Source organism: Pogona vitticeps, chromosome 4 (genome assembly GCF_051106095.1).
Source record: "Pogona vitticeps strain Pit_001003342236 chromosome 4, PviZW2.1, whole genome shotgun sequence".
NCBI classification, from domain to species: Eukaryota; Metazoa; Chordata; class Lepidosauria; order Squamata; family Agamidae; genus Pogona; species Pogona vitticeps.
In genome coordinates, this window is record NC_135786.1 from 13,556,205 (window position 1) to 13,577,887 (window position 21,683).

The following is a 21,683-nucleotide window of genomic DNA, read 5'->3' on the forward strand; positions in this document are numbered from 1 at the left end:
GGTTTTTCTATTTTCAGGGGCTGTCTGTTGCTAAATTAAGACGTGTGCCTTCAACCTGAAAGGAGCACAGAATGAATGGGAAGACCTTCCAGCATCTTTGGGGGGGGGGGCAAGGAAAAGAAAGAATGGGGGGAGGCAAGCCTGTTTTGCACATTGTAATCCCAACTGACTAGGGGGCATTTTCCTGCATCAAGTGCGGTTATAATTTTGTCCCCTTCGGTAGGCTAACAAGCATTAATGATATTGCTATCAGGGGGAGAGAAGGCAGTGGGGTGGGCTGAGGGGAAACACGAGGATGGTATTTTTAGAATGCATCTCTCTCTCTCTCTCTCTCTCTCTCTTTCCCCCTTTGGCTGAACACTGAAAGGAGGCAGCCACATGGTGCTATTTATGGAAAGACGGTAGCAGAGACATTGTAATTAGAGAGCCTGAAATCCTCGCAGGCATGACAATAAGCAGCATAGACTGAATCTTGAACGTGAAGGATGCTCCTTCAGTAAGGATGGTGGCTGTCTGCTGTGGTGCCTCAGATCTGTGTGAGTATGCATATACATCAGCTTGATGTGTATGTATGATGCATGAGAAACACACACTCCCATCCATCCATCTTTATATATACAGAATACATCAAGGAAAAAAAGGGATGCATTGCACAAGAACAATAAGCATCATCAGCTCACCCAATATCACTAAATATCATTAAATATCTAATTTAGGCCACTGTGCTATTTAAAGAGGTACCACCAAAATAATAATAATAATAACAAAACACACCCATCCATCTTACTCGACTCCATTTATCAAAAGCTTTCAAGGCAAGGAACCATTGCTTTCTTTTGCATAAATGCAAAATCTAACAGGCTTCTGGGTTAAGAAACCCACATTCCCACTGCTGATAATGAAAGCATATGGGGTGGGGCTTAAGGATGTTTTGAGTGCTTATTAATTTTCCTGCACTTGGTGGAAAAGATTGGGAAAAAATTGTCAACTGCAGTGAGATGTTCCCCCTCCCCTGCATAGGAGTGGGCAGACCAGGATATTTTCCCCATCAGAAGAAGCACCGGGGGGGGGGGGAGTGGAAAACTTATATGCTGAACATCCATTTTGCTTTTTAGAAAGTTGTATTGTGCACAAAAGAGATACAGTAAGAGATTTTGTGCAAAATACAGTTTTCACACAAATAGCATATATATGCTGAGAGATGGATATTCAATTTACAGACCCCGGAAGGCTGAGTGAACCTTGAGCTACCTGGGATTGAATCTGGGTTGTGAGCAGAGTTTTGGCTGCAGTACTGCACTTAAACCACTGTGCCACAAGACTTCAGAGCAAAACCCTCACACTCTCACCCACCGGGGAGAACATTTTGAATTTTTTTCCTTCTCATCCATGAGAAGAAAACAAACAAGCTTGCTGCAGTAACTGGGTTTACTAAAGGGAAGACAGCTTGCACAAAGTCAAAGGAAAAGCTTAAGGAAAATTACTGTATGGTCTCTAAATTCCAGCATCTCCCTGATAGCCTACCAGCTTTGAGAGTCTGGAAGTTACAGGCCATACTGTAATTTTCTGAATCTCTGCTCAAAGGCATTGTCTGTGGTCATTTTCAGACTCCTAGAAGGTGTAAATAACATTTCGGACTAAGCTCTCTGAAACTTTGGCTCATGGAGCCTAGAATTAATGCAACATTGAATGCTGATTTAGACGAGAACCCGATTCTCTCTCTTTCATGCCTGGTCCATACATGACTTATAGTTTCCCAGGGTGAGATGCCACATGGCTTCGGTGCATCTGAATAATCAATGGCTCAAGCTGGTGAAGCACATCCCCACATCATTGCCACTGAGTACCACTCAAAGAGATCTGATGCACACATGAGATTTTTATTTATTTATTTATTTATTTATTTATTTATTTATTTATTTATTTATTTATTTATTTATTTATTTATTTATTTATTTATTTATTGGACTTATATACCGCCCCATAGCGCTACAAGCACTCTCCGGGCGGTTTACAATTTTAATTATACAGGCTACACATTGCCCCCCCAGCAAGCTGGGTACTCATTTTACCGACCTCGGAAGGATGGAAGGCTGAGTCAACCTTGAGCCGGCTACCTGGGATTTGAACCCCAGGTCGTGAGCACAGTTTTAGCTGCAGTACAGATGACACATTATTCAGACAATCTCAGAATGGCCAGTGTTACTGCCACAGGAAATGGCAACCTTAGTGCATCAGCACCCTGGGAGTCTGTTTTAGTATGAACGGGCTAATCTAGAGTGACTCCTACGGACTGTGTCTATTCTTACACATGACAAGAGATTGCAAGATTCTCGTGGCTTGCCCTTGAGATACAGGATCTAATTTACGGGCTCTGCCAAATAAGGAACATTACTGAATTATGCATCATGGCAGGGATTCTTAGTATCTTAATGCTGAGGTTGAGTTGGGAGAGCCTGCAACCTCTGTAACAGCAGCCTGTCTCTGGCTACCCTTGTGGCCATTAATTATTAAGAGTCTGACTTCAGGCCTTCTTAATAAGAGGACTCCTCCAGCTATCCAGTACCAAACAGGCATGTAATTTACACCTTCTGTTTCATGAGAAGGCTTCTAAATTAACCATGACATTGTAACCACGGCTGGAGTATGCCCAGATTGAATGATATTACATTCAGAGGAAAGAAAAATGGCTCAAAATAATGGGAACTTCACTCGCTGAACCACAGAATGGAGCCTATAAAATCTGCACGAACTTTGGGGCTCGGCTTTCAAATTCGAAAGCCCCATCATTATGGGAGCTCGGAGGCAGGAGTGGCCTTTCTGCGCTGACAAGGCCCCCTAGTCCAAAAAAAAAGCCACCCTCTCTTCAGGGGTGAGCTTAGAGGCTCATTTCCAGCATCCAGAAATCAACACTCACAAGCAGTGGCTGTAACAGTGCAGACCAGAACTTGTAAAGAGTTCCTTCTCTGGATTATGATGCCTAGAATTCCCAAACCAGCCATGTCGACTGCAGGATTCAAGGAAGTGGGCTCCACAAAAAGAAATGTTGCAACTCCTGGGACAGCCTTTGCTGCCTCTTGGGAGCTGCATTGTTGGACATGTTAGGGTAGCTTCATCATATTAATAATCCAACCCTTGCCACCCCCCCAAAAAAACCCTTGAAGAAATGTTAAGTGTTATATTTCCCTGTTATGATCATTTTTGAACTGCAGAACTGGAAAAGACCCTACGGATCATCGAGGAAGGCACAATAGGAATGCAAACTCCTTACCTCTGGCTCCGGAGCCAGATACCTAAAACCTCCAAGCTACCCAGCAGTTCTATTTAGAGCTAGCATTGCTTGCATTTGTTGCAATCATTATGAGCATCAAAGGGGCATTCTTCCGTTTGTCCCAATCCTGCAAGCTTGTAAGAACTCCATTTCAGCTGATTTATTTATTTGCAGAAAGAAGCATTCCAAGCCTTCCTCCTCACAAATCAAGAAGAAACTCTCCGTTGTTAACGTGTGTAAGAAACCGCCTTACACCTTTTCAGACCTTCTGTCCATCTAGATCAGTATTTCGTACTCTGACTGGCAGTGGCGCTCAGGGTCTGTTGTTCCCATCAGCTACATCATTTAATCTGGGACTAAACTTGGGATCTTCCACTGAGCTAATGTCATGCCACTCTCAACATGAAAATGCAAAGTGTCGGTGCTTGCCAAATCAAGCCGGTGGACCATCTACAGTTTAGTTGTCTGAGGAGAGTTGTCCAACAGATGTATCACACTTCCTGTTTCAGGTATTTTCTTGGGAATGGCTCTTTTATCAGATTTCATCAAGCCTTATTTGCAAGTGCCAGCCAGGCATCCTAATATATATATCAGGCATGCTCACCTGGCTGGACCCACCTTCAGGACACAGGAATTGGAACTGTGTTCCGAAGGGGGAAAGTCAATCTATTTTAGGAGGCAGGATTTCCCAGGAGAGCAAAATGCAGATAAGAGGACAGTTGCTCTATTTGCAAATGACATCCTGGAATCTCTTAGGCTGGTATGAATGTTTTTTCATTTCTCATTCTGCAGAGTTTTCCCTTTGCATTATAGCAACTGGGAAGGCTTGTCACCTGGACATGGCATGGGCAGTCTATACATGGAAGGAGAGCTGATGGCTGCAATCTGCACGCGTAGTAAGGTGCTCCTAGGTCAGCAGAACTGGCAATCCATGCTGGACTGCACAGAGCTCCCAACAGATCACTTGGTGTGCCTATTGCCTATTTAGACAGTGAATCCAGGCCCACTTCTATAATGGCACTGGCATGGCCATCTGCATGAATGGGGGCAAAAGGAAAGGATGGTTTTATGTATGTGGACGGAGGCTGCTGTTCAGCTTTGTCAACCCACACCTTTCACAAGTGGATCAGATGAAGATAATAAAACTGGAGCATAGTTTACACATCAACAGGGAAAGACACACATACAGAGAGAGAGAGAGAGAGAGAGAGAGAGTTGGGGTGAACAAATTTGGCCCCTAGATATTGTTGAGCTGCAAATGCCAGTGGCTATGTTAACTAGGGCTGATGGTCATTGTAGTACAACATCTGCAGTATCATGAGATGCTCACCCCTGTCCTAAGTGGACATACCCAGAAACAATCAAAATACTGTTTTGTATTTAAATTGTTCTTTAGAGTGTTCCAGTCTTGTTTTCTACACAATCCTTTAGAAACGATCCTGTGAAGCACACCATTACTTTCATTCCCATTATGCAGGCTGAGGAGAGGGGCATGAAGGTGACAGAAAGTCCATCACATGAGTTCAGAGGAGACACAGCTTTCTACGCAGTACCAGTCATTACACCAGTGGTGGGCTTTGGGCAAATATTGAACAGCACATTTACTCTGAAGGAAGCACCACTGCATCAATGGGATTTGCTCTTAAGGGTGTGTGTGCACACGATTCTTTCTTCCATCTGCAAAATCTTGTTAACTTGCCCTCATTGTTCTTGGAGTGAGTGAAAAAGTAACACAGCAACACCTACCTGCCTTGACCTTTTGAAATCTCAAAGCACACATCAAATTATTTGCTTGCTAAACACTTTCTACAAAGATGTCTTATCTCTGTAAAATTTCAGCAAAGCGCTAAGCATTAACTATAAAAGTACAAACTTCTGCAACAAACTCACTAGGGCATTTTGGAGCAGTGGTATATTTTGAAACCTCAGTTTTCAGCCAGCAAAATGGGCATAATTGTAAAATCCTTCCCAGGATTATGAGAGAAAACAATATAATATTACAAATTTTTAACACTGGGTGTATTGTTATGATACTGCGAGTTGTTTGATATTATTTTACCATAGCCCTTATTTATAATGCTGCTGCTGCAAGAGACATTTGACAAGTAAATATTATATAGCTTAAGAGTAGACTAGACTCCTAGAAATCCAGATCCCACACAAGATAAGCAATCTGGTCATCAGCATACTTTCAGACAGGAAATATAAATTGTTGACTACTAGAAGTTGCAATTTGCATTTAGAACAAAAACGTTCAAGTATGTACTTACGTTTCAAAATATTTCTTCTTTCTAGCTCCTCAACAGCAGGTCTTTGGCTCAGTCGCCTGCGAAAGAAAACCAAGATGATGTTTTGTACCATGGTCTCTTTGTTTTGGGTTGGTTGGCTGTTGGGTCGGGGGACCCCCCTCTTTTCCTCCTTTTTTAAAAAAGCAAAGTCCACTTTCTCCTTAGACCAAAAGAGCCGGCTTGTGGAATCCAATCACAAGCTGCCTTTTCAGACCTTTCTCTTTTCCTGAGAGAGAAAACTTCATTGGCTGGTAGACGCCCCTTTCGCTACAGTTTGGCCCACTAACACAGATTCATCTTCTCCTGCTCTTTGAAGCCCGCGAACACCAGTACTACTATTAAGGAAGTGCCACTCCTCCAATTTATTATTATTATTTTTTTAAGATGTACTTCTTGCAAGTCTTATCTGCAGGAGCTGCTTGGGAGTTTCCTGAAAGGTGGAAGCGCTCCCTTGAAAAGCGAGGAGGAAATCTCGTCTAGTATCACCGGTGATACATCCTGACAGCATTTAGCCTTGTTAGAAAAAGAATATGCCTTGTGTATGCAGGTGGTTCCTTGCATGAGGCTGTCACAGTGCAGGCTGCGAACACGCTGCATATAATAGCTCTCTTTTCTGTGTGTAGCTGCTTAGAGCATCACGAAGCACCCAGTCGGAGGCAAATACCTCCCCCTTTACTAGAGCACCATTGGGATTGCCTCAGCAAGATCAGATGATCATGGCTACAGCCATTGGATCCTGTCCCCCAACTGGGACTTCCCCCAAAAGATGCACATGCTAATATATCTGCCTGGCAAATCTCACAGGGTAATTGTCCGCCCCCACACAAGCATTTATAGATACCTTATTGGCTGGCTGTTGAATAACAGGCGGTGGATTTAGCTACTAAATAAATAAATGAACAAACACATCCAGAAAAGTTGAGGGGGGAGGGGAAAAGAGAGAACAAAGCATACAGAGAGAAAGAGAGAGAGGGAGGGAGGGAGCGATCAAATATCAGGCTTGCAAAAAAATGGGAGAGTGAGATTTTTTTCCCCCTTTTCATTTCCTTATCAGATGCACTTGGAAGCCATAAATGATCACATGTGATATGAATAGATAAAGAAGAGAGTTAATTAAGTGATGCTATAGAAAGGTCCCTGTCTAAGCCACAGCCACAGATGATCTGGGGTTAAGGGCAAAATACAGGAGGAAGGAGCGGGGCAGACAGAGAAATGATACAATTAATCATCTTAATGATTTACATAGAATTTCATCAGTTTTCCTACAGTTTTAGTTTCAAATAAGGCACATGAGTAGTGTTTTGTCTTGTTTTAAAACAGAATCACCACGGTGGCTGCAAATTGATGGTTATTATGTGCTCCATAGCCATTCCTAAGGAGAATATGTATAAGCCAGCTTTCCCCAGAGACATACTTTTCCTCAGATGTAACTACCTGGTTTGCTTCTCCATCATCTTAAATTGCAGCTTAAGGCTGGATTTCTATTATCACCTCACTCGCCTCATATCTTTTATCCCAGTCAGTCTGAGCGAACCTTTCACTTATCCTTTTTATTTTCAACAGGTCAGAATTTTATCACTTTCCTCCATCGATTTTTCCCCTTTCATCCCTTGTACCACCTTCACCTTTGCTCTTCCTTTGTACGCATCGTGTGATGAATGTCCTGTGTTTCTCTATAATTCCTCACAAGATCATGTGGAGGCAGCTGGGCCTGTGAAGAGAAGCAGCGCCAGTACCACTGACAGACCCAGCTTGTGGTCACCCTCTCAAACTCCAGAATGTCCCTTCTCATTTGTTTGGGAGGTAGACAAGAAATCCATGTTGTACAGTCATGGCCAAATATTGGCAACCTTGCAATTCTGTCAGAAAATGCAACACTTCTCTCAGAAAACTGTTGCAGTTGCAAATGGTCATTTCTTTGGTTTGCGTTGGAACAACACACACACACACACAAATAAAAAGGAGAAGAGACCCAAAACACAGAAACCCAAAAATGCACTGGCCAAAATTATTAGCAGCCTTATCTTAATATTTGGTAGCACCCCCTTTGGAAAAAAATAACTGAAATCAATCGCTTCCTGTAACCATGAATGAGTTTCTTACACCCTTCTACTGGAGTTTTGGACCATTCTTCTTTTGCAAACTGCTCCAGGGCCTTCAGATTTGAAGGGTGCCTTCTCCCAACTGCTATTTTGAGATCTCTCCACAGGTGTTCAATGGGATTCAGATCTGGACTCATTCCTGGCCATTTCAGAACTCACCAGCGCTTTGTTTGTAACAATTTCTGAGTGTGGTTCAGGTCATGGTCCTGCTGGAAGACCCATGACCTCTGGTGGAGATGCAGATTTCTGACACTGGCCACTACGTTGCGCCCCAAAATTCTTTGGTAATCATCATATTTCATGATACTGTTCACACAGTCAAGGTATCCAGTGCCAGAAGCAGCGAAGCAACCCCAAAACATCTTTGAACCTCCACCATGTTTGACTGTAGGGACTGTGTTCTTTTCTTTGAATGCCTCATTTCTTTTTCTGTAAGCAATGCCATGATGTCCTTTACCAAAAAGTTCTACTTTTGTCTCATTTATCCACAGTATGTTCTCCCAGAAGGATTGTGGTTTTGTCACATAAGTTTTGGTATATCCCAGTCTTGCTCTTCTATGCCTTTGTGTCAGCAGTGGTGTCCTCCTGAGTCTCCTACCATAGCGTCCCTTTTCATTCAGATGGCAACGCATAGTGCAAGCTGACACTGTGTCTGCAGATCAGCTTGAATTTGATTGGAAATTAATCTGGGTTCTGTATCCACCATTCAAACAACCTTTTGTTGTAATTTTTCAATAATGTTGTTCTTCCCTCCACGTCCAGGGAGGTTAGCTACAGTGCCATGGGCTGTAAACCTCTTGATGATATTGTGCACAGAACATAGGAACATTAAGATCTCGGGAGATTGACTTGTAGCCTTGAGATTGCCCATGTTTTCCCACAATTTTAGCTCTCAAATTCACAGACAACTCTTTACACTTCATTCTTTTCTCCATGCTCAGTGTCACACACAACGCAAAAGTTGAGTCAACGTCTCCATCTTAACTGGTTGCAAGTGTGATTACTATATTGCCCACACCTCTTACTAGTGACAGGTGTGTCTAAATACAAATTAAAGGAGCATCACATGCTTGGCAAGCAATTATTTCTTACAATTTAGTCAGGGTGCCAATAAATTTGGCCAGTGCATTTTTGGGTTTCTGTGTGGGATTGTATCAGATTTGACTTTTCTTCTCTGTTTTTTGGTATTGTTCCAACGCAAACCAAAGACAGGTCAGTACCAAAACATTTGCAACTGCAACAGTTTTCTGAGAGAAGGGTTGCATTTTCTGACAGAATTGCAAGGGTGCCAATATTTTTGGCTATGACTGTACAACATGGCTTTCCTGTCTACCTCCTAAGCAAATATTATGCGTGCCGCATGCATCCAAACATCTTTGTGCTCAGCCAGTGAGCCTCGGCTCAAACTAGGGTTGGGCAAGAAAAAAATGCAAAGTCAATTAAGCCGCCAAACACGATAAAATCAACATGTTCCTCATCTAGCACCAGGCATCCCAAAAAAACTGCATCTCCACTTGGAGACAAACAGCATTTCCTGAGACTTCAGCTAATACATGAGACCTGGCAACATTATGCAGGAGGATAATTTCACTGAAAAACACGATGCAGGAAGCAACGTGAAATGATTATGAAAATCCAGTTAGAATGTTAGACCCTGGATTGTGTGCCCAAATTTGGAAGCCAATCCTGGATTCATGTACAATCAGATCATTGTTGCTATTGCCTCACCACTTCTTGTAATCACTTCTGCCTCCATACCTCACTTTATCTAGGAAAGCTTGTCAGTGGCCCCGATGGAAGAGGGGATCCACTCAAACACTTTGTTCAGAGTTGTATCAAACTTAAAGCCAGTAGGATCCTCTTAAAAGAAGTGGAGTCTCCCTAGTGGCAAAGTGTTGTGCTCGCATTGCTTGCAATGAACCACCGGGTAAACCTCATTCATGTCCACTGATATGTACCCAAGGCAGTATTAAAAGGTAGGGTGGTGCAATGCACTGAGTGACAGATTAGGACTCTGGAGAACAGGGCTCGAATCCTCACTTGGCCATGGAAGGAACTTGGGGAGTGGAACAGGTAAAAACATTCCTTAAATATCTCACTTACTTTGAAAGCCCTATTAGGGTCACTATAAGTCAGTTCCCGAATTGATGGCACACAACAACAACAACAACAACAACAACAACAACAACAACAACAACAACAACAACAACAACAACAACAACATTGCTGGCTAAAGGTAAAACACAATGGTTTGCTCTTGCTACAGCTGTCAGATTACTTTATGCTAAGAGGATCGTGACAATATGGCACACGTAGTTGCAACTTTATCATTAATTGTTACTGGTAGGCATAACAATTACTAGTTGTGACACTCTTTGCTACACCCACACCTTATTCAAGAGTAGATTTTGTGGGGACAGGAAGAACAAGTCTGTATAAATATATGAATGATTGTTATTATTTGCTGACAAGTCACATTCAATTTATGGTGACCCTAGTAGGATCTTCAAGATATGTGAGATATTTAAGGAATGGACTCACCATTGACACCCCCAGTGATGACATCCAATTTAATAAAACTGCAGTGATTGGGAAGGAGAAGAACATATGTGTATAAATAAATATGGATAGGTGTTTCTATGAAGAGATTTGCAAGGGACACTACAAGGCAGAAATGTGGTAAAAATCCATCAGATTGTTTCCCTCTCAGATTTGAACTCCCATCAGTCCCAGCCAGAATGGCCGATAGTCAAGATTAAGAATGCTATACTCCATAATATCGGAAGGTTCTTATTATGTTGCAGAAGGTTGACCTAGAAGATGTTTCCATTTCTCTTGTTCCTACACTGGTGACTTCCCTGCTTTTATCTCTTCTCCCTGTTCTCTCCCCTCCAACATCTCCCTTTGGAGTTGGCTGCTTCACTTTGCCTAACAGTAGGATCGGCCTCTACAGTTGCATTAAAATCTCATGCACGACAATAAGAAAGGAGAGGACAAAGATCTTAACACAGGGTGGTGCTTTTTGATGGCAACCTGGTGTGCTTCTTGTAATGTTTGGTTTCATCCCAAAGAACTGGAATTTGTTTTGTATTGTTTCCAGCAAATGCATCCCCTTGTTCCCCTTAGCTGCTCCAATCTGAAGATCTTTCAGAAATCAATTCCCAGGGCTTCTTCACTGCAGAGATTAACACGCTTTGCACAATCTCCAAAAGCAAACAGTGGCTTATATTGCAAGCTTATCTCCAAATCAAAGGGCCACGCAACCTGCTGTTCACATTCCCCCAACGCAGCCCATTTTAAAATGATCGCTTCTAGACAGTACAGTATAGGTTTTCCCAAAAGCTTTACATTAGATTACAAAGGATATATAAATAGGATAGTTGGGGGAGGAGGGAAGGGGGGGATTAAATGCCTGTCTAGGAATATAGAAGAGATAAAAGCAGCACTCTTGAGTGCTTATTAGCATCAAGGCTTTGTGTGTTAACAAAAAGACTTTGGTGAACCTTACATATTTTTTTTGTTTTGAAACCTCAGACAGTCCCAATTATTAGTTTTTGCACCAAGTAAATACAATGTTTATGCAACAGATTCATAAGCTGTCTTTCAATAGGTTTGATCCATCCCCTATCAGTAACCATCTCCCCACCCTGCCCCCAAAGATGCAAACTGGGTCATTTATTGAAATGAAAACCATTCTACACTCTCTCCCCTTTCTCTCTCCTGCAAGCAAATCCTCCTATTGGCACAGCCACTCCCCAGCCCCCGGATTTGAAGTTTATCAGCACGTCTGCGTATATTAAATCCAAAGATGGGGTTTATCTGAATAGCTGTGGCCTAACATACATGTTGAAAGCCACTTAATTGTTTAAGCCCAGGATATGAGAATCAGTTTATTTCTTTTTCTATGTATTTCAAAGAATCCTACCAGCATTTTCACCCTCACCAAGTTTTCTACTAGGTTTTGAGCCCTTCCCCACTTTCTTTGTGGATAGCTGTGTGGATTTTCATCGTTTTCCTGAAGTATATATCATAGGCTGGGACATCCTACTTCTCCAGTAGTAAATGTAAAACCAAGTCTAGACTATTTAGAATCTTAAAAGATGACACTGTTAAGGTGCTACATTCAATATGCCAGCAAGTTTGGAAAACTCAACAGTGGCTAGAGGACTGGAAAAGATCACTCTACATCCCAATCCCAAAGAAGGGCAGTGCCAAAGAATGCTCCAACTACCGTACAATTGCACTCGTTTCCCACGCTAGCAAGGTTATGCTCAAAATCCTCCAAGGTAGCATTCAGCAGTATGTGGACCGAGAACTCCCAGAAGTGCAAGCTGGATTTCGAAGGGGCAGAGGAACAAGAGACCAAACTGCTAACATGCGCTGGATTATGGAGAAAGCCAGAGAGTTCCAGAAAAATATCTACTTCTGCTTCATTGAGTATGCAAAAGCCTTTGACTGTGTGGACCACACAAAACTAGGTGTGGTCTTTTAGGCAGCTTGGATCCAAGCCACTGAGGGCTTTGTAGGTTAAAACCAGCACTTTGAATTGTGCCCAGAAATGGATCGTCAGCCAGTGGAGCTGCTGTAACAGGGGAGCTAAACACAAATCCACCTGGGCTGCCCATCAAGGTGTCTCTAGCATGAATTACTCCATGTGGTTTGGAGAGGGGGAGGAAACCTATTTGATTCATTTCCTAAATTGCACCCACTCTCACAGCACACCTTGGCCAGTTCTAAATTCTTTCTCTCTCATTCTCTCATTCTGTAAAGATCACTTTCTAGGCTTGGTAAACAAGGGGATGTCTCTGAACTACCTCACAGTCATTGTGGAACATGCCGTACTCCCATCTGATTCTATTCCCCCCCCCCCGGACATAAAAAAATCAAGGGCCAGGGAGGAGGGAGAGAAAGGCAGATCAAAAAGAAAAAGAGAGGAGGCTATTCCCATTGTCCCTGAGCTTAGCACACCTAAGCTTTCACATCAGTACACTTCCCAAGAGGGAAGGGTCGTGATCAGAAAAGAAAGAGAAAGCTGCAGGGAGGGGGGGAATTCTCCCTTGAGAGGTGCCAGGTAGAGGAGCGTAGCCATGGCATCAAAAACATCCTTCTTCTGATCTGAGGGGGAAGGCAAGGATGATTTACTGTGGCACTGTGGCATGCACACACCTACACACCAATAAAGGGTCCCTTTTTTCACCAGGTGGCATTAGGCAGGGCAGCGGTCAATGCATTGCTGAAAACACGGTCAATCTGTTCCTCTCCCCGTAATAAGGACTAAGGGACACATAGGAGCTGGAAACAAAAGACTACGAGGTGCAGTCTTCCTGCTCAGGGTGCCAGCCATGCCCACTGCCTGAGAATGCCATCCCATTCTCCCTTCCCTTCATTTTTGTTTCCTCTCTTAGTCAGTTTTCCATGCTCACCAAGGATAGGCAGTGGGAATCATCATCATCCTATGGTATCATCAATGATGACTTTTGATGACCCATGTCAGGGTTTTCCAGGTAGAGAATATTCAGAAGTGGTTTATAAACAGCATGCTTTACTTTTTTGCTTTGCTTTGCTTTCAGCTCTGCACGCACCTTCATCAGATGTGGAGACCAGCAAAGATGGGGACTTGAGTTGTCAGGCTCCCTGTCAAGTCGGACTGAAGTCACACCAGGGACCCAGACTTGGGACTTGAGGCCTGGTACCAAAGACTTAGACTTGGACTTAAGATTCAGACCCAAAGACTTGATAACATCCTTGAGGCCAGGTTCTTAAAGCAAGTTCCAAAATACAGCGGTGCCTCGCTTAACGATGATAATCCATTCCAGGAAAATTGCCGTTAAGCGAAAACATCATAAAGCGAAAATAAAGACCCCATTGAAACGCACTGAAACCCATTCAATGCGTTCCAATGAGGTAAAAACTCACCGTCCAGCGAAGATCCTCCATACGGTGGCCATTTTCGCTGCCTGTATATAGCAAGGAATCCGTCCCTAAACATAGCGGGGAGCCATTTTAATCAACCAGTGGCCATTTTTAAACCACTGATCAGCTGTTCAAAAAATGTCATTTTGCGAAGAATCGGTTCCCGAAGCAGGGAACGGATCATTGCAAAGCAAAATTCCCCCATTTAGACCATCGTTTTGCAATCGCAATTGCGATCACAAAAAGATCATCATTAAGCGGTTTCATCATAATGCGGGGCAATCGTAAAGCGAGGCACCACTGTATGGACTGCAAAACCAGCTCAGAGGTGGTAGGTTTCAGATTTCAACTCTGGCAGTAGGGATCTAGATGCTAATTCCAGTCCTGTTCGACAAAAGTTTGCCAGTACATCTGGCCATGGAGTTCAGAGGATCTGTACTTATTCTGCACCATCACCAGTTCTGTAATGCCCAGACCAATAAAAACCTGTGAGGAGTTGAAAGCTAGATTACATCTGTGATTCCTTTAGTTGTCTAATAAAGGTATCACCCACCCTTGTCTTTAGATGAAGTACAGGGACCACGTGGCTTTTTTTCCCAATTCTCTTTTGTTCCAGACTAAAATGTTTCTTTGCATCTATGCAAATAAAATGAGTGGCTGTTAGAGTGTGTGAATGTGTCTATGTGTGTTTGTGTTTGAATGTTGGGTGCATTATTGTGTCAAGGAGGTTCTGTCTAGCCACTTGAAACAAACAAATGGCTTCCATTCAGATCCAATCCTTTAAAAATGTCATTTATATTAATGTCTATCACATGATCCTCTAAAATATTGTATCTGGGCATGTAAAAGACAAACTCCTTTTGGGTCGTCACTGTTGAACTTGGTTTCTTATAACTGTTTCAAGACTTCCAATTTCCCCTTAAATCGGGGATTGACAATTTTTCCTAGGTCTGGGAGACCAGTTTAATCAAAGAGTTAACCAAAGGGTTATACAGAAACCCAAGACTAACAAAACAAAACCCAACACGCACAAACTAGAAGCAGCTAGACGTTATGTCCAGTTTAGAAAAATGTGCATGGGGGGGTGTTAAATTGCGTGATCTATTTAAAAGGTAATTGCCCTCCATGGAGAATACCTGAAGAGCTGTAATTGACCCCTCATCTTCTGGAGGAGCCAGAGAAGCTTTACAACCTTAGATACAATAAGAACATCAGAAGAGCCCTGCTGGATCAGGCCAAGGGCCCCTCTAGTCCAGCTCCCTGTATCCCACAATGGCCCCACCAGATGCCTCTGGGAGCACATGAGACAACTAGATACCTGTCTCCTGATACCCCTCCCCTGCGTCTGGCATTTGGATGTACCTTCCTTTTAAGCCTGGAGATTATATATCCCTATCATGGCTTGTCACCTGCAAGGGACTTTTCCTCCACGAATCTGTCCAATCAGGGCATCTAGGCCAGATGCCATCATCAAATCCTGTGGCAAGGAGTTCCCCAAAGTAGCAACACGCTAGGTAAAGAAATATTTTCTTTTGTCTGTTCTCACTCTCCCAACACTCAATTGGACTAGATGTCCCCTGGTTCTGCTATTGCGTGAGAGGGAAAAGAGCTTCCCTCTATCCACTTAATCCATCACCTGCATAATTTTATACATCTCAATCATGTTCCCCCTCAGGAGCCTTTTCTCATTGATATGTGCTTCTATCAATGACAACCTCCTATCAATGATAGGTGCTTCATCACATATGAACACAGATTACTCATGGGCAACTTGACCTCGCTCTTAATTTATTGGGCAAGGATAACTCCATGTTCCCTCTCTCCCATCCTTTCTCTTACATTTGTGTCTGATCCAGGCATCTGGAAACCATGACTCACATGGTACTGCAAAGCATCCAACTTTTACTTCCCAGCACACCTGCCGGAGTTGTCTTAAGTTTTGCCACGGGGAAGAACGCTTCTTGAAAACGCAAATCTCAAATACTGTAATGGATCCCTTTCCCAGAGAGAGCTTGCTAATTGCCACATTTTTCTCAGGAAACCAGCAAGAGTTTTGGTGAGCTTGAGTAACGTGAACACACATTATATGACTGCCAGTCAGAAAGCTGTTCCCTCCTAGAGAGAGAAAATGAAATTTCTTCTGCTCATTTACAGGAATTAGCAAAGCCCCAGGAGCAGTTCTGGGCATGGGTTAATTGGCCTGTGCTGGTATGGATGTACAAGAGTTATAAATAAGTGCATTAGACTAGTTTCGGGATGGCTTCTTTAATACTGTGGACCATTACTGAGAAAAACCAGTGGATACAACATGTATTTGCAACACAATAGAATAGCTTGATGAGCTTCACCTTTGTTCCTTTTCTGTTTAGATCCCAGGTATTCCCCAGTGATGGCAAGTTAGTAAGGACAGTAGCTATATTCCTTTCAGAATATATTCTCGCTGTGTCTGCTCACTCACTAGGAAATCAGTACCTTGAAATCAATTAGAGTTAAAGGCCAGCTTACATATAGCAATCGATGAAACGTGGATGGGCTTTGAGTTGGTCCACATGGCAGCTCTTAGCACATGGCATTCTGCCTCTGTGTATCATGGCTTAGCATGTGGCTTGGGTGTTGTCCTGAAGGCTCAGCTAAACTTCTGAAAACAAAGGTCTGTATGCTGATGTAAAACATGGGTCCAGTCACTCCTTGCTTTCCACGTAACAAAGCTAACTATGTAAACATAGATACATTACAACGGGCATGGGTTTTCAACAAACAATAAAAATGGTAGAAAACAGCAAGTTTTAGATAAGATCCCAAGCTCAAATCCTGACATCTCTAGGTGAGCCTAGAGTACATACATAAAGCTTCAATTAGCTTTTTCCTTCAAGGTAAGTGAGATATTTAAGGAGTGGGCTTACCAGTTCCACACCTCCAAGTGAGTTTCCATGGCCAAGTGGGGATTTGAACCATATTCTCCAGATTGCTAGTCCATCATTCTATCCCCTGCACCACACTGGGGATACATAAAGCTTCAATTACCTTTCTTATAGGTGCAAGAAAACATTTCAAAGGTTTCTTTAAGCTGGGAGAGATTGTGAGAGCTTTTGTTTTTCCCATTTTGAAAAAACTTCAGAATTTTTTTTGTGTGTGAAAAAACCCTGTTTTGTACAAACCTTTTGCATAGTATGCAAAACCCCTCGTGTTTTGCACAAAATAAAAGTTTTTAAACAAAAAAAATCTAAGGGGATGTTGCATAAAGAAATCTTTTTTAGCCTGTGCTCATATTGATGAAAAACTACTGGGTCTTTTGGCTTTCATGCAAGAGGGAGAAATCTTAAAGCAGCTGACATTTTTTTTCATCAGGACGATTCACCTTGTCAAGATACAGTACTTTTTGTGGTATGGACAAGAAAATCTGCAAGCTTGTGTTACAACTTTGCATGAACTGCTGGTAAGCCACTACTGGTCACCAGTGAACTATGGCTGCAAGGTGGCCACTGCTTAAACTCTAAATTCAACACAAAGAAAGATAAAATCAGATTAGCTGTAATTAACCCTATCTTCTTTGTCTTCTCTTATGGAACAAACAACATTCAGCTTTCTACGAGAGTAATTGGCACCTCATAGTCAAGTTCGTTTTTGATGGAACCTGCGAGTGGATGATAGCACCACATTTTCATAGCAGAAATGAGCCCCAAATTTGCTTGAAATGACAGAGATCATAATCTGTGAGTAGGCCTACTAATGTTGGCAATTTGAACAGCGCAAAGGCCACCCCTACAGAGCCATTTCAGGGAGTCATTACAACATCGGTCGTGCTCCATTTGAGTTGCGCATTTACTCTTCTCAGAAAATCATTTTCACAATCAAAACCCCCAGCAGCGATAATAAATGCTGTGGGTGCCAAGCAGCACCAAACTCAGAATCTCAAGCTGTTCTTCTTTTGTAAGGAAGATTATGAGTCCATATTTCAGGCTTTTCCACACATAATGGATTTTGCTTTTATGACCAAGTATTGCCCAGATTTTAGCCATGTGACCATCTACGCTATTAGGTGGCAGAAATATTGGCAAGTCTTGGGTCCCATGTTCCAAGTTTGAGTCTTCAGGCCCAAGTCCCAAGTCTGAGTCTCAAGTCCTTTTGCTTCACATCCAAGGTTTGAGAATCAGACCCAAAGACTCGGACTGTGCAGGCACTGCCAGCTGATAGGCCTGTGCATGCGTAGAGACAGGGGGCAGCTCTGCAAAGGGAAGCCAGCCCACTGGCTCTGCGCATGTGCTGGCCTACCACAGCGCATGCATAGACTGAGGCAACAGTCCAGCTCCTGGAAGGGAAATCAAGCCTGCTGCCTTTGAAGATGGTGGTGGTAGGTACCAATGGCAGCAACACTAGGTAGGCTGATAGCAGCAGCAGGTAGCAGCAGGCAACAGTGGGCAGCAGGGGCAGACAGCAGGGACTGAGTCACGAGTCAAGTCGTGAGTTACCCCAAGAACCTCCGAGTCGCATCCAGGTCAAGTTGCCAGTGTGACTTTAGTTAGACTCCAGAGTGGCTACTCCCCATCCCTGTTAATTGGCCCAATTCCCACCTTTTATTTTGCTTCTGTTTCCCCTCTTTGTGATGCTCCTTCACTGAAGATGGTAGACAGGTAATATGAACTGGATTGATACAATGAAAGAAGCCCATCATGGCCTTGAGTTTTTAATAGTTAAGCAAGATTATCAATCTGAGCAAGATTATCAATGATAGAATATTTGGAGGTCACTAGTGCATAGGGTTGCCACAAACTGGAAGCAACTTGATGGTACTAAAACAAACAAACAAACAAACAAACAAACAAACAAACAAACAAACAAACAAACAACCCACCCAGCAAATTAATCTGGTTTTAAAATGCACCTATATATAGTAAATGGTTCCCCTTCTTCTGCCTTGCGTCTCCCCAACAGAATTAGCTTTCAAATAGAATTACAAGGAATGAAATGGATTAGGTCATCTCCCTATGGAAACCTTGCCCTTTGACCCCAGAGGAAACCAACATTCAGGGATGTATCATGAGACGGCATGGAGAGGAGGGAACTGAAGAGTCAATGCAAGAGTACACCTCCAAAAGTTATGTTTCACATCAGCCACATGCTGCCAGTGCTCAGCAAGAGGAAAGAGCCCCCATATATTAAAATGGCATCTCTATTATTGGAATATCATGCACAATTCAACCGGGAGGTTATTTTCATGCTTCCTATTAGTAGCTGCAAAGAAGAAGCATGCCAGGCTTTGAATCACTGAGACAAGTACAGCTTTCTTGTTTTCAACATGCAGTTATGGGTAGTAAATCCTGGAGCTGGGGGCACTGCCCATTGGGTGGCAGCACTTTCAGCAGCATCCACATACCACCTATGAATGTGGTTCGTTGATATTGTTGCAAAAATTAACAGTTTGAACACGTTGGTAGGCCAATTCCAATTACTTACAAGGTGAGAGAAAATGAAAAAGTCCATCACGAAAGGACTTATTAAATTATTTATTCTGCAGAACAGAGGGGCACACATGAGTTAAAACCCAAACAATGTGCCTTAGAGTTTACGGTTGTGCATTAACTTTTACATACCCTACTAGCCATGTATCACTGATCTTACCTGCATTTCTCATCTGGCTGCTATAGCCGACTCCTGCTCTCTATCCTATGCTTAGACTTCTCTCTTTGCTGTCTCATCTATAACCTTTTCCCGTGTCACCCCGTTCTTGTTTTCCTTAACTCTTTGGGCATCACACTCAACAATATAACAATATGTGTAGTTCACTATGTAGAGATGCTGCTCCACATACAGAATTCAGGCATGATTGGTGCAATTGTATATTAACATCAGGAGCTTGAATGATTTCAGGAGCGGGGGCACTCCTCTTGGCCCTGTCAACAAGCTCAGATGGTACTGAAGAGGCCTTCTTTGTGGCTACCCTCAGGTGGTAAAACTCCCTGCCAAGGGGATTTTCCTTCTACCTGTTGGTCCTCCGCTACTGGTTTAAACTTTAATGGGAATTCTGGGAGTGGTAGTCCAAAACGTCCTAGCTCCAGGAAGCTAGGAAGGTCCCTTATTCCATGCCACAATATTGATCCCTATAGCTCAGTAACTTCTGCGCTGCCCAGAGAAACTCTAAAGGTTTTCAGACATGGCTTCTTTCTCAGCCCTGTCTGTGGAAGGATTCAAGTGGGGTGCCTTTTGTAATGCAAAGCATTTGCTCTCCTGCAAGGCTGAAGTTTTCTGTAGCCACCTTCTGCATCTCTGATGTGAGGTGCATGCACACATACACATAATTTGGAAACCACTTGCTTAAGCAGGGGTGAACCTAACTTTGAAAGGACTTGCACTGGAACACAAACCTCTCCAGCTTGTAAGGCTCACTGAAATTGCAAGGCAAGTGCCTTTCCCTTCACCTGAAGGTCTCTGGCAGCTTGGATTGCAGTCGGAACAAGTTCTTCTCCCTCTCAGGGCATCAAACACTGCTATTGTCACATCTCAGATGGTAGGAAGGTTCAGTTTTCGGTTTGGGTTTTTGTTCATGCCTGGTAAGAGGGACTACCTTCTGTTGTGCTGCTGTAGCCACGTGTGTGGAGGCTCTGGACCCCCAGCTGATCATCCTGAAGCACAGAAGGCAGCAACGAGCTTCCCTTCCAAGAGCCTGTGGGCATCCGTCCGACCTCCAGCTGATCACCCTGATCAGCTGATAGGAGGGCACGTGGGCAGAGACAGACAGCCCGCCTTCTAGAAGGGAAGCTAGGCCTGCTGTCTCTGAAGATGGCAGTGGCTGCAGAGGCCGCACTAGGAATAGGTAAGGAGGTGATGAGAACAATTCAAAGGAGGTGGGCGGGTCTCTGTTTTGCCAAAGCAAAATGAAGCACCGAGCAGAAAAAAGCTTGGCGCTTCATTTTGTTTTCTCCAAACAGGTTGTTCCAACTGAACCACAAACCAGCCAAGTTTGTGGTTTTTTTCCAGTTTGCAGTTTGGTTTGTGCCCATCAGCTCAAATACGAAGCAGCTTTATGTAATTCCACCTTGATTAGCTTCCTAAAAAGTGAGAGGGACAATGTGCCTTGCAAACCTCTGTAGGAAGCCTATTCTAGAAGGAACGGGCCGCAAACAAGAAAACTTAGTTCCTAGTGTTAACTTTTTTGTCTTCCTTTAGTGTCACGATTTTTAGCATCAAGAACTGCAAGGAGCAGGTGGGATGAGCAGCTATTTTGTGGAAGAGACACTCCACCGAGTATTTAGTTCCTGAACCATGAAAGGCTTTATAGGTCATACTCAGCACCTTGAACTGGTCACAAAAACTAATTGGGAGCCAATGATCAATGCTTACATCACTTTAATTCTAGAGTGGGTACCTCAACTATTCTAAAACACATTTTGGGGTGCTAAGCATTCGCCACCTTAAGGTGTATTGTGTATTAACTGTCCAGAAAAACCTTTTGGTTGTTTATTGAACATTTCCATAACTTTACAAAAGAAATCCTATACAGTGAGGTCTTGACTTAAGAACGGCTTGAGTTAAGAACATTTTGACTTAAGAACCGCTCTCATAGGAAAATATTGACTTGACTTAAGTACTTAGATTTGAGTTAAGAACTGAAAAAACCCACATGGGAGGCAGGGAAAGTGCAAAATGTGAACTTTCAGTTAACTGCTGGCCAGTGAAAAGGGTGCCTGTCTGCTTCCTCACTCCTCCCAACGTTTAGAGAGTGGATTGGGAGACAGTCTTCAGACTGCCTGGTACTGTACTGCCTGGACTGTATTTTTCCTGCCTTCCCTGAACCTTTCTTGACCTAAGAAAAAAAGAAACAAAATATCCCCCTCTAGTGGTCAAAGGTGGAATAGCAGCTTCCCATTAGTTTCTATGGACGGAAAAGAGCCGATACGGATCAAATGGTTTTCAATGCATTCCTATGGGAAATGCAGATTTGACCTGCGAACTTTTTGACTTGAGAACCGCCTTCCAATATGGATTAAGTTCTCAAGTCAAGACCCCACTGTACTGCAGTTAATATAGGCATAATATAGCAACGTTGGCACCAGGTTGGATCTCAGAAGGCTATGATTAGAGTATAGAGAACCTAATCTCTCAAGTATGGCA

The 21,683-nt window shown here is 43.1% G+C and overlaps 1 protein-coding gene across 24 annotated transcripts in view; it reads right to left on the reverse strand.

The window, feature by feature from the left end:
* PHACTR3 (phosphatase and actin regulator 3) overlaps positions 1–21,683 on the reverse strand; it is a 262,718-nt gene that overhangs the window by 6,700 nt on the left and 234,335 nt on the right. For all 24 annotated transcript variants that reach the window (XM_078392129.1, XM_078392144.1, XM_078392141.1 and 21 more), the window contains one exon: positions 5,542–5,597. In XM_078392129.1, coding sequence (XP_078248255.1) covers positions 5,542–5,597 — 56 coding nt within the window. The remainder of the gene's footprint in view (positions 1–5,541; positions 5,598–21,683) is intronic.